This window comes from Staurois parvus, unplaced genomic scaffold, assembly GCF_062004578.1.
Source record: "Staurois parvus isolate SC_StPar_1 unplaced genomic scaffold, SC_StPar_1.0 ptg000619l, whole genome shotgun sequence".
Lineage (NCBI taxonomy): Eukaryota > Metazoa > Chordata > Amphibia > Anura > Ranidae > Staurois > Staurois parvus.
In genome coordinates this window covers 1,819,695-1,834,049 of record NW_028318415.1, presented here as the reverse complement: position 1 = coordinate 1,834,049, position 14,355 = coordinate 1,819,695, and the positions used below count along the sequence as shown (strand labels likewise).

The window sequence follows — 14,355 nt, the reverse complement described above, 5'->3', positions numbered from 1 at the left end:
ACAAAATATTGACACTTTGGGCCCAATTTGGACATTTTCACTGAGGGGTGTACTCACGTTTGTTTCCAGCGGTTTAGACATTAATGGCTGTGTGTTGAGTTATTTTGAGGGGACAGCAAATTTACATGTTATACAAGCTGTAAACTCACTACTTTACATTGTAGCAAAGTGTCATTTCTTCAGTGTTGTCACATGAAAAGATAGAATAAAATATTTACAAAAATGTGAGGGGTGGACTCACTTCTGTGAGATACTGTATTTTCTGAAATCAGAGACCCTAGAGAATAAAATATCGGTAGTTCCAATTTTTTATGTCACATGATATTACTGCAAAATTTTAGTACAAAATACAAGTTAGTTAATTTTAGGGCACAAAAAAAAAAAAAAAGCAATAAGTTACACTATTTTTTTGTAAAATATGAAAGAGGAGGTTGCAGTGAGTAAATAGATATCCAGCTTGTCAAACCTAAAATTTGCGTGCATTTGTGAAATGGTGACGAACTTCAGTACCCTATATTTTCTATAGGTGTTGCTTTCAAAGCCCCTTCTAGGTCATCAGTATAGTGTTATGGAAGAGGTCTGGTGCAAGAAATACTGCTCTCATTTTGGCGTGTGCGGTGATATGTAACATGTGTATTGCAATTGACGATTTCATGCGTAGGCGCCCCAGAGTGTGCTTTTACGTTTGTACGTGCATATGTGAAAAGGGGGGGGAAAGATGTTATGCGCTTGGGTGCAACTTTCATTATTTAAAAAAAAAAAAAAAAAAAAAAAACACATTTTTTTCCCCATCACATAGGGGATAATGTCCCCTATTTGACGATTTTTTTGGGGACAGGTTCTCCTTGAGATATCCAAAGGACTAAAAGACCCTGGATGTCTCCCCTCTGCTCCCCTGATTGTGATGCAGTGCACATCGCACTACATTCTTACCCAGCCTCAATTGCCGGGAATATCTCAATGGGAACCCGGAAGTGACATCATAACGTCACTTCCGGGTCTGGACAAGAAGGGGAGGGGAGTGGAAGTGTTCGCTCTCCTCCCTCCCCTCTAGCTGTTGGCGGTGAGCCGCTCCAGGGCCCGCAGATGGGCAAGCGAAGCCCGGGAGACAGTGGGCGGGGGGAGCTTCACAAGGGGGGCGGAGAGGCTGGCACAGTGAGAAAGCATTCGGGCGGCAGCACTGCCGCCTGAATGCTTCCATCTGACAGGTAAGCCCTGCTGTAGCCAAGCAGTTAAAAAAATAAAAACTACCTGCCCGATGCCCGAAACTACATGTCCCGGGCGTCAGGCGATAGGAATTCAACATCCCTGATTTGTTCATAAAAAAAAGCAGCACATGCCACAGTGACAGTGTGGGGGTGATTTACTAAAACTGGAGAGTGCAAAATCTGGTGCAGCTCTGCAAAGAAACCAATCAGCTTCCAGGTTTTATTGTGAAAGCTTAATCGAACAAGCTGAAGTTAGAAGCCGATTGGCTACCATGCACAGCTGCACCAGATAGTGCACTCTCCACTTTTAGTAAATCTACTCCTGTGTGTTTATAACCATGTGGGGAAAAGGAAGAACAATTACAAGCTTCATCCTTGCCTTTTCCTCACTTACAACAAAGCTTGTTTGCGTCCAGTGTACAGAATATCCTCAGTGGCTCCTGCACAACATTCTCTTACAATTCCAGACGTTGAATTCCTTTTGCTACACAACTTAAAAAAATATGCAATGAGTATACATCTGCTCATACCATACACACATAAATGACATCTTAAATATAGTAAAACAGACAGGCCGCATGACAGCTGCAGATCACGGTCATTGTTGTTGCAGCTGTCACACACGCGTCATCCAGGCTGACAAGTGCTACTGAGCTGTGTATATCAATCTGAGAAACTAACTGGAAGTCAATCCAAAGGCACAACACTCATGCACGTTGCTTGGGCTCTTTTATACCAGCCTGCACATTAAGGCCTCATTCATACAGGGCGTACAATACCATACACCTGTGTTTACTGTCATGGGGATGCATAGCTGTTCCTTGCATACCCATGCAGGCAGTCCCATTGATATCAATTGGAACACAACGGCTACACGGACACGGCTGCTGTGTCCCAATATGACATGTGTAGGTGCCCGAATGTAGACAGTGCTAGCTCAGGGACCCACACCCACAAGGATGTCATATTGGGACACATTGACTGTCTGTGCAGCCACTGTGTCCCAACAGAAATCAATGGGACTAACTGTACGAAACACCTGTATATCCCCAAGAGGGTCAACTTAGTCCTGTTCCTATGTGAACGAGGCCTAAGACCATTGCGTGTCAGTGTGCGTTGTGTAGATGTGGAGAAATGCATCATTAAAACACTGCACCACTTACCTAAATTTATTGAAAGGACCATGCTATATTCAAATCTATGCATGACACCACCCCTGCAGTGGCAAGTGGTGTCATGCATTGTGCTGTGTCAAAATGCAGACATACTGCATTTTTATGCAGCTCAAAGCCGCATTATGATGTGAACAAGACCCATAAAAAAACAATTGTTTTGCACTGATATAAGCAGATCAATGCAGCTTAATGGATATGATGCGAAAAACAGTCCCAAGTGTAATGCTGGGGGTTATAGCTGCTTGGAGTTTGTATGTTCTACCCAGGCCTGCATAGATTACCTTTATCTGTGCAACCGATGTCCTGAAACCTCTTCTGTAAGCTGTTCTGGCCAGCAGTCGCATGTACATCAATTACGTACTAATCAATGCCAGTAGCCCTGAAATGTACATGAGGATGGTGAGGGCCACAACCCAGAGTGAAGGGGCATACTGGAACACACCTCTCTCTCTCTATATAGATAGATAGATAGATAGATAGAGAGAGAACTTGGTAGCTGCATTAGTTAGCATAAGGCTGGCCATACATTATACAATTTTCTGTCCAATCTCCTTTAGATTTGCCTTCAGCTATGTAGTGCAAGGGCCCGCCTAATTGGATACAATTGAAAGTGTTGTTTAGGTTGGACCTCATATTATATGGTCTGTAGTAAATCTAAAGCAAAATACTAAAGAAAATTTAGGCTGGCCATACACTATACAATTTTCTTTCCAATTTCTGCCCAATTTCCTTTAGATTTACCTTCAACTATGTAGTGCAAGGGCCTGTGTAATTGGATAAAACTGAAAGCGATGTTAGGTTGGACCTCGTATTATATGGTTTTTGGTAAATCTAAACCAAAATTCTCAAGAAAATTGTATAATGTATGGTCAGCCTTAGTCTCCCCTGGCTGCTTTCTCCCAATTTGGACTAGAGGCTGTCATGCTAAGTCCAGCCCGAGTGTACAGATTAAGAGCTCGTTCACACCGGCACGCAAGCTAAAACGGGTGCAGGTTGGAATCTGACATGCAGTGGTGGTGCCTTGTACCCGTTACAACACAAGACAAGGTTTGCCTTCATTCGTTGTTTTTTCCCCCTTTGTTTTACTGAAATGTCACAAAACAACATTTCATTAAGCTGGTGTAAAAAACAACAAAAACAAAAATGTAACATGTCCGCATTTTTATGCCACGAACCATTACGATGCTGAACGGGGTACATTGAAACAACGGTTTTCTAGTTGAGCTGGTAATAATCTGCACAGTTGCAGGCTTAGCATGCCAGTCTCTAGCCCAAGTTGACAGCAAGCGGTGTAGGGTGACAACTCTGCTCCTGAATTGATGTACAGTAAGTGAAAGTTGCCACTGTGGGTCAGGAAGAGTCTTACTTACAGGATCACTAGGCAAAAATAGACAAAAAAAGCCATAACTGATGTGGTGTGAATGAGCCCTAAAGCCTTGGGTCACACAGAATTGCATGACAATGGACATCACATTGATTTCAGTGGTGCCCGTTCACATCAAGGCAACATGACTACGATTCAACTTTGAGGAAGATTCTAATGTACTATTCCAAACACACACGTTACGTCACTTCCTGATGAAGGGGTCCTGCGTAGCACAGAAACATTGCTTTTGTTACAATAAAGCTTTGGACCCGTTCTGGAGAGGTTTGGTGTGCTGGTCACATTCTAGCACAACTTTGGGGAAGGTGCAGGTGCTACTTTGGTGCGACGCAGCGTGATCTTGTGCCCCATAGACCTGAATAGAACTGTATCAAAATTGCATCTACATGCATGTTCATGTGATTTCTTTATGGTTTTTTTTCTCGCGCAACAAGTCTCCTCCTCCCAACAACATGTGCTCCTCATGCTAAAAGATGGAAGGAAGTGTCAAGAAAGCAGACATTGATAATGACGAGGTGAAATGCTGGTGTGTGAACGCTCACTTAGGTATAACACGCAACCCAACGTACAAGGACCACTGCAAGTGGCATAGAATCTGGCTGGACATTGCTGGCGTAATATATGTCACAGTAGAAATGCCTACCATTGGCCAAAAACAAAAATCACAGCAGTTTGAAAAGTGCATAAAAAAATATGCCATGTTGCACTACTCAAACTGCACTGAAAATGTGATTGTGCTGCAAGAGTGTGAACCTTGCCTTAACCCAAGCAGGAGCTGACCCAGATCAATGGCATAGGAACTGCCCCTACCCACAATGAGCGCTGTGCATGAACAGGAAGCTGCTGGAAGAAAAGCCACAAAGGTTTCTAAGTACAAAACTAAGTATAATAATGAAAAAAAAAATAAAATTCTAGCCCCCATTCGCACTAGTGCCTTTTCGCATTCAGATGCTGTGCACCACGGCTCAATAATAGAAATCAGATTCTCCATGGAGCCTGTTCACATCAAAGAAGTGCGATTTTAGAAAAGGCGCAGAAGCTACTTTGGTGCAGCTGTGGCGCGATTTTGGTCTCACAGACTTCAATAGAGAGACACACACGCAAAAAAAAACAAAAAAAAACAAAAAAAAAAAAACACTTGTGTAAGGTCCCCTTCAAGCTTGAGCAGTTGCAATCTCAGGCAGAATCGTCGCGATTTTGCCCGCGATCCCAAAATGCTCTGCACAAATGACAAATCGCACCCCGCCTGTTCTGGTGCCATTAATTTTAAATGGCACCGAAACGCGATACGGTTCTGCTGTGATAAATTGCGCTGAAATCATAGCAAACTGAATTGCGTTACGCTTGTCGCTCAAAAAGAAGCAGGAGCTTCTTTTGGGCGACGAGCTTCATACGATGAGGATTGCCGCAATTTATCGCGTGGCAGAACCCCACCGCATTTTGGTGCCACTGAGAATGAATGGCACCAGAACAGGTGTGGTGTGATTGGTCATTTGTGCAGAGCGTTTTGGGATCACAGCCAAAATAGCAGCGATTCTGCCTGAGATTATAATCGCTCAACTGTTAAATGCATATATATGCGTTTAGGCAAGGTTTGTGTATAAAATCCTGTCTCCTTCTCGTACAAGGAAAAAAAAAAAAAAGCATAAAAAAAAAAAAAACGCACAAAGTCACGCTACAAAAAAAAAAAAAAAAAAAGAGAAAAGGCATGAAAAACGCACAAACTCACACTAGAAGATAAAAAAAATGTAAAAAAGAAAAAAATTTTTAAAAAATGCGTTTCCGCGTGCCCATTTTTTTCACTTTCCGGTGCATTTTTGATGTTTTCCAGTGCATTTTTCCCCCTCTCTTTTTCTTCAATTTAAATAGGGACATGTGCATTCCAGTGCGTTTTACTGCATTCCAGTACATCTTCATGCAAAAAAAATGCAGCATGTTCTACTTTTTTTTTTTTCTACAACTGGAACTGCAAGCACTGATGTGAACTATGGCATTTCTCTGCACCCAGAACGCACAGAAAGTAGGTTATATATAACCTACTTTCTGTGCGTTCTGGGTGCACAAAAAATAAAAAGCAACTGAAAACGCATGTAGTGTGAACTGGCCCTTAACACCCCGGTCACATCGGGTGTGATTTGCATGTCATGCGACTTGCAAATCGTATGCCAAATCACACCCTATAGTCTGCTATTAGAGCGGTCAATTCGGTGCGGTCCCAACTTGGTCGCACTACTTTTGTTGCGATCTGCATAGACGTCTGTGCCAGATGTCTTGCAAATCGTAACTGAAATCGGGATATCACCCGACTTTGAAATCGTTCGACTTCAGTGTAAGTCGCACGATTTCAAAATTGGCTTCGAGGGGACCGGGGGCTAAAGCTGGTCGCTATGCAGTATTAAATCCTGAGGTTTTTGCCCAAAGTTGAATTCTGCTGTAAGTCATGGGCGGGCACATACAAACTCCAAGCGGACAAATGCAGGGATCAAGCCCAACGCGACAGGTGGAAGGAGCCTGACCATGGCTTGGAGTGGGAGCTCAATGTGAGGGCTCCCAACTCCCAAGCACCTCCAGTGTCCTGCCGAGAAGGGGAGAGATGTGCGGGAAGCCCTGGAGAGACTAGCCAGGGAGAGGGGGGGCTTGCCTGGTCGGGTACGTGGACCTCTGGTAACCCGAGATTATGCAGCAAAATAGGAGTCATATTATTCTGGAGAAATCATGAAGGACGAAGAAGGTATAGGGAAGAGAGGGAGAGTAAGGGGACAGGAGAAGGATGAGAGGAGGTGAGAAAAAGAGAAGAATGGAAGAGATTCACTTTGTGACTTGTAATGTCAAAGGTTTAAATAGCCCAGGGAAGAGATTTAAGATATATAAAGAACTTCAGCATAGACTCTCTTCAGTGGTATTCCTACAAGAGACACACCTTGTACAAGAAACAAATGTGAAGCTACAATCCAGATATTATCCAGAGTGGTATTATGCAGAATCCCCAATTAAACGTGCAAAGGGAGTGGCAATAGGATTTGCAAAAAATATAAGGTTTAAGTTGGAAGAGAGATTGGTAGATCCGGAAGGGAGATTCCTTTTCTTGAAAGGAAAACTACAGGAAATAGAATGTACATTAGCACACATTTATTGCCCGAATAAGAATCCTGAGTTATTCGTAAAAAATATTCTCAGGAAATTAATGGATTTCAAAAAAGGGGATTTGATTGTGGCTGGAGATTTTAATTTGTATATGGATCCCCAAATGAATGTGGCCTCTCCTGTGATGAGAGATAGTAGTAGATCTCTGACTTGAAACTTGAAAAAAAATGTTATTTCAAAGTCAACTCGTAGATATTTGGAGAATTAAACATATGAAGGAAAGAGACTACACTTTTTACTCTCATGTACATGAGATGTATTCAAGATTGGATTACATACTGTTGGACCATAGGCTTATTGAGTCTCTGGTCAAAGTAAATATAGAAGTTATGTCAATTTCTGACCATATCCCTGTTACAATGCAATTGCTATGGGGGAAATAACAGAGAGGAGGAAAATTATGGAGGCTGAATGAGTCACTTCTCCAGGAGCAAGGGACAGAGTGGAAAGTTAAGAAGGAAATAGAGCAATTCTTCAAAGAAAATGACTCTGAGGAAGCGTCAGTAGCTACGGTGTGGGAGGCACATACGGTCTATATTAGAGGTATTTTAATAGCGATAGGAGCAAAAAAAGAAGAGGGAAAGAAGAGAAAAAGTAAATACACTCCTAAAGGAAATCTGTGAATTAGAGCAGACACATAAAAATAGAGTAACAAAAGAGGTCATGCAGAAGATAATAAAAAGTGAAGAATTAAATAACATCTTGGAAGAAGAGAAGAGGAGAGTGTTTATTAAAATAGGTGAGAGATATAGATGGGGGGATAGACCAGGAAAGTATTTAATGAGGGCTCAGAGGAAAAGAAAAAATCTAGGAATTATATTGAGAAAATAAGAGATAATAAAGAGAATTGGTTCATTCAACCAAAGATATAGTAAAAGTGTTTAAAGAATATTACAATAAGTTATATAATATTAAGACTCATGGTACCATAGGAGAAGATTAAGTCAGAGGTAAAGAGAGAAGACTGGCATATTTAAAAAAAGGCAGGATTACCGATATTAAATGAAGAACAATTAGAATCCCTAGAAACTGCTATAACGCAGGAAGAAATAAATCTTGCATTAAAAAGTACAGTAGCCGGGAAAAGTCCAGGACCCGATGGGTATACAGTGAGATATTATAAAAAATATGAAGAGATTCTATAACCTAAGTTGAGAATATATATGAATGCTCTGGGAGGAGAGATGGAGATGAGGAGGGAATCCCTGGAAGCTCATGTGGTTCTCATACAAAAGGAAGGTAAAGAGAATACTCACTGCTCAAGCTATAGACCAATTTCCTTATTAAATATAGATACTAAACTATATGCTATAACTGATTATCTCACGCCTGGACTACTGCAACTCCCTCCTCACCGGCCTACCCCAGTGCAGGCTCTCCCCGCTTCAGACCATCCTGAACTCAGCGGCCAGACTCATCCACCTCACCAGCCGCTCCACCTCTGCCACCCCCCTCTGCCTCTCCCTCCACTGGCTCCCCATTGCCCAACGCATTAAATTTAAATTGCTCACCCTGACCTATAAGGCCATTCACAACACTGCCCCTAACTACCTCACCAACCTGATTCCCAGGTACCACCCTACCCGTACCCTTCGCTCTTCACAAGACCTCCTTCTATCTTGCTCCCTGGTCTCCTCCTCCCACGCACGACTGCAAGACTTCTCCAGGTCCTCCCCCATCCTCTGGAACTCACTACCCCAATCCATCAGACTGTCACCTTCCCTCCTCACCTTCAGGCGCTCCCTGAAAACCCACCTCTTCAGGGAGGCCTACCCCACCCTCACCTAACTGCCGCTGCCCTTCCCTCCTCCTACCACTCCATCCCCCACAGCTGTTTCCTCCTGTGCCTCTACCCCCTCCCTCCTAGATTGTAAGCTCGAAAGAGTAGGGCCCTCTAACCCCTCGTGTGCTGTTTGATGTTACTGTTCTGTTTCATGTATTGTCCCCCCTCTATTGTACAGCGCTGAGCAAACCCTTTGGCGCTATATAAACTCGATAAATAAATAAATAAATAAATATGCAAAAGTACTGGCAAGTAGATTAAAGGACTTAATGCCGAGTTTGATTCATATAGATCAACTGGGGTTTATCCCAGGGAGAGAGGGCAGAGACAATGGTTTAAGATCTTTGTTCCTTATACAAAAAAGTAGGAAAGAAAGAACTCCGGCGTTGGCACTTGTGATTGATGCTAAAAAAGCATTTGATAGAGTAAATTGGGGATATATGTTAGACACCTTAGAAGTAATAGGCATGGGACCTAGAATGAAAGAATGGATTAGGAAATTACATAGCCAACCCTTGGCAGCAATAATGGTAGATGGGGAACTATCCGAGTACATTGGGATGCAGAATGGAACAAGAAAGGGATGCCCTTTGTCCCCATTGTTATATGTACTGTTTTTGGATCTCTTTTGGCTACCATCATGAATAATGTAGATATAAAAGGAATTTGGGTAGGAGAAATTGAGTATAAGGTGGCAGCTTATGCAGGTGACATGTTGTTCTATGTAGGAAATCCAAGCATAACATTACCAAACTTAATGAAATCTTTAAAAGAATATGGAGAGATGTCAAACTTAAAAATTAACCAACTAAAACAGAGATCTTAAATATAAACCTTACAAAATAGAGAGAAACATTTTTTACAGGAGGAATTCCCTTTTATTTGGAGAGAAAGAGATCTAAAATATTTGGGTATAAAACTTAGTGTATCTTTAAAGAATTTATATAGATGAAATTATATCCCACTATTAAACGAGATTAAGAACAAAATAAGGAAATTAGGAAGAGGATTTCAGTCATGGATTGTTCGGATAAACTTGATAAAAATGGTAAACGTTCCCAAAATTCTATATAGATTTCAAATGATACCAATTAAGCTCCCAGAGGCATATTTTAGAATAATTAAAAGAATAACATAATTTATATGGTGAAATAAGAAGCCCAGAATAAACTATGAAATCTTAAGTAGAGATAAAGGAAGAGGCGGACTGGGGGTACCAGATATGAAGAGATACTATAATTCAGTAATATTGGCAAGAATTTTTGATTGGACACATAATGCACAGGGGAAAAGTTGGGTAAATATAGAAAATACATTAACCACTTCCTGTCCGGACACTTTTACCCCCTTCCTGTCCAGGGCAATTTTCAGCTTTCAGCGCTATCACACTTTCAATGACAATTGCGCGGTCATGCAACACTGTACCCATATGAATTTTTTACCATTTTTTTGAGACAGATAAAGCTTTATTTTGGTGGTATTTATTCACCGCTAGGATTTTTATTTTTTTTGCTATGTAAATGAAAAAGTCAAAAAATTTTGAAAAAAAGTGTTTTTCTTATAAAATTTTGCAAATAAATAATATTTCATCATAAATCTTGCCCAAAATGTATTCCGTTATCTTTTTATTAAAAAAAAAAAAATAAGCCAAATTACTTTATATCCAAAAATTATAATTTTTAAACTTTTTTTTACATTTTTATATTATGTGGTTTTTGGGTTTTTTTTTTTTTTTTTTTTACATACGGTCACCCTAGCAGTACAGTGTCACCATGGTGACACTCTACTACTTGTGGGGGGTGATAAAGATTTTTTTTTTTTACACTGATTGCTTTTACACCCATATAGGATGTAAAAGAAATCATTTCTCTTTCTCTCTGTCTGCATTCTTGCAGCCATTGAGAACTAGAGTGAGCTGTGATTGGTCACAGCTTGTCACATGGTACAAGGCTGTTGTGAATAGCCTTGTACCATGTGACCTCTGTGATCATTCACAGATTTCACATGTAGTAAGCAATGATGTCACAAGTGATATCATTGCTTACTACTTTGCATGTGATCACTGATTGGCCAATCAGTGATCACATGATCGGGACCTCGTACAGGAGGTCCCGTCCGAGGATCGCTGTTTCACTGTGTCCGGAGGACATAGCGGGCACCGGATCGCTCCCTGGGAGCGCGCACAAGCAGGGGTGGGGAGGCCGTTTAGAAATGTCCTCCCAACCCTGCACTGCCATCATCCGGCTGTTTATATACAACGGCCGGAAGGGAGGTGGTTAGGTCACACGAATTTAGGTAGAATCATTTGGTTACCTCCTCAATTTAGAGGATTAAAAGATAGCACAAGTTTGTTTACACGTAATGTTTGGAGCGTTTGGGACCCTTTACACAAAGGGGTGGGAATTTAATCCATTGTTAATGCCCCTAGGATCTACTGAGTTTTTTCCTCCAGGTAAAGAGAGTATTACAGGGAATTGGATAAAGAAGAAAGATGTTCAATTAAAAGATATAATCGTGGGAGAAGAATTGTGTCCACTTAGTGAACTGGAAAGTAAGAGGGATATATTTACGAGAATGGATGAATGGCGGTATGGTCAACTAAAACATTTTGTAGGTCGTCTCCCAATGCCATTAAGAAAAAAAAGAAGATTGGAACCCCTTTGAGCACTTATTAGATATAAGAGGAGATGGGAAGCACGGGATCACAAAATATATAAAATTCTCACAGGTTTAATCACAGCTACAAGGCCAAGTGGGAAAGGGATTTAGAAGTAATAATTGATGAAGGAAAACAAAAGAAAATATATAGTTTAATTCACAGGAATGTAAATATGAAGGAAATGAATTAGAAGTATTTAGTAAGATGGTATATTACACCGAATGTAGCGCATAGAATAAGTGGAGACAACCCACCTTTATGTTGGCGGGGATGTGGAGAGAGACGTTCAATGATACACTTATGGTGGGAGTGTCACAAAATTCAAGAATACTGGGAGGGCATAGTGAGTATAATTAAGGAAATAACAGAGGTAAATATCCCTAAGGACCCTGAGACTTGCCTTCTTTTTGGTACCGAGTTTTCGGTTAAAAAATATTTAAAAAAACTGGATTATTGTATTATTTAAATGCAGCGAAGGGACTGATACCCAAGTTTTGGAAGAAACAACAGGCACCGAAAATAAAGGATTGGGTAGAAAGAGTGGAGAAGATATAAAGAATGGAGGAACTTTACCATATGGAGGGAAAAGTGGGTACAGTTTAAAAATTCAGAGGTATACCTAGAATATGTGAAATAAGGAAAAGAAGGGAAAGGGGATAAATATAGTACAGTATAATACCAGTAATAGGTAAAGAAAACAAACTCTCTTGCGCTCTATGACCCAACACGGGATAGGTAGATGGAGTCAGGACTTGGAGGTTTCTACCACCAGTGAATATGGGGTTGTGCAGCTCCAAACAAGGCTGGGGAAGCCCGACCAATACTGTGAAGTGAAAACAAAGAGCACACCAACCTTGCGCATCACCTCAGTAAGCCTGCGCAAGTACCATCAGAGGAGTGGACACTCAGGATACAGCCGATGCGTTTCGAAGGACGAACCTTCTTCGAAGCTCTGATGAAGAAGGTTCGTCCTTTGAAACGCGTCAGCTGTTTCCTGAGTGTCCACTCCTCTGATGGGACTCGCACAGGCTGCTTTTATCCTTAGTCCCTTTGAGGACTTACATGCATGATATACTTCAGTGTTTGTGAGTATTATTCTGTAATTAATACATTTTGGCTTACTGAGGTCATGCGCAAGGTTGGTGCGCTCTTTGTTTTCACTTCACAGTAATAGCTAAGGTTCAGGATTTCTACAATGAAGTTAAAAATGCATCATCAAAGGGTGGGGGGTAAAAGGTCACCGAGATTAAGGCTATCTCTGGGGAGTGTTATGACATGTAATGTGTACTGTCTGTTTTATTAGCTTTTGTACATTTAATATGGCGATTTGAAACCAATAAAATATTTAAATTAAAAAAAAAAAAAAAAAAAAAAAAAAAAAAAAAAGAAGAAAGCCCAACACGACAGAGGTAGGAGAGATCGCCAGCAATCTACAGTACGATCCCCTGTAGATATACATGGAAGTGTGAGCAGTACAGGAGCTTGCCATATGGCAGAGGTGAGGAGACAGAGACAAGTGCCGAGCCGGACATGAAGGGGTGCACAGTACCAGGACAGGCCAATCACAGTGCCAGGCTCACATCTGTTATGATGCCAGCCCCTCCCCTCCTCACCAGCCCACCCACTAGAGTACAGGCTGGGGGGGGGGGGGTGACAGGTGTGAAGACGGGTCACATGGCCGGACTGTCAGGCACTCCATAGGTCTCAGCCATTGTGTAGCTCTTATCACATATAGGTAGGCGCGCAGCTGGTCACGTGACCCCCCGAGCTAATAAATGGCCCAGAACGGTTCGCCGCCACTCGCGCGCTCTCTTAACCCCTTCAGAGCTGCAGCGGGTGACCAGCCGACGTCAGAGGCGCGCAGAGCTCCCAGTGCCTACACAGAGCAGAACAGATACGGCCAAGCAGCCCGTGACAACAGCTCCCTACGATGTCTCCGCCTGCCAGCGGGAACAATCCTCCATTCCGCCTTCTTCTATATAAAGCGCACCTACCTGGCTCTTCAACGTGATTCATTTCCCGGCTTCTCTTCGAATCGAGCCGAGTCCTATTCCTCAGCGATCCTCTCTCCGCCATCTTGGCTCTTGGTTTTGAAATTAGGCCCGCCCCTCTCCCGTGACGTTTCACCCAGTCTCCGCAGTCCAGAGAAGTGCTCCCGGGTCCTGGGACCGACCCGGCTGATTTGTGCGCGTGCGCACGAGTCTCGCTGGTGTTCTGCCTGTGGTGCCAGGGAGCCTCTGCTGTGCTGATCGTGTCCTCTGCTCTGTATTGGCAGATTCTTGGCTGGGTCATGACATTTCTACACTGGGTCACTGTGCTCCCCACTCCTGACAACTATACCCTTCATTACTGGGCTCGGTTTCAGTGCTGTGATAATTTGTCAGATAATTAGTCATGTAAAACTGTCCCCAAATTATTGTTATATCTTTTATAAATCAGAACTTTATTTTATTAGTACATTGCTCCAAAAAATTACCGGAACATGTTGAAAACACATCAGATCTCAATGGGGAAATAGATCATGCTGGATCTCTATACTGATATGGATCGGGTAATGTGTTAGGAATGTAAGGATGTCCCATCGTTTGATGGAAATGATAATTATCAACCTACAGAGGACTGAATTCAGACACCCCGAAAATCAAAGTGAGAAAATTATACAGCAGGCTAGTCCATTTTGCTGAAATTTCATTGCAGCAACTCAGAATGGTACTAAGTAGTTTGTATGGCCCCCACGTGCTTGTATGCATCCCTGACAACGTCGGGGCATGCTCCTAATAAGATGACGGATGGTGTCCTGGGGTATTTCCTCCCAGATCTGGACCAGGGCATCACTGAGCTCCTGGACAGTCTGAGGTGCAACCTGGCAGCGTTGGATGGACCAAAACATGATATCCCAGAGATGTTCTCTTGGATTTAGGTCAGGCAAGCATGGGGGCCATTCAATGGTATCAATTCCTTCATCCTCCAGGAACGGCCTGCATAATCTCACCACATGAAGC

General features: G+C 42.2%; 1 protein-coding gene across 3 annotated transcripts in view; it reads right to left on the bottom strand.

The window, feature by feature from the left end:
• The window catches only part of ATL2 (atlastin GTPase 2), a 153,404-nt gene extending 139,936 nt beyond the window's left edge, over positions 1-13,468 (bottom strand). For all 3 annotated transcript variants that reach the window (XM_089693271.1, XM_089693270.1, XM_089693269.1), the window contains exon 1: positions 13,348-13,468. In XM_089693271.1, the coding sequence (XP_089549397.1) occupies positions 13,348-13,429 (82 nt within the window). In that variant the 5' untranslated portion in view covers positions 13,430-13,468. The remainder of the gene's footprint in view (positions 1-13,347) is intronic.
• Between the last annotated feature and the right edge of the window lie 887 nt (positions 13,469-14,355).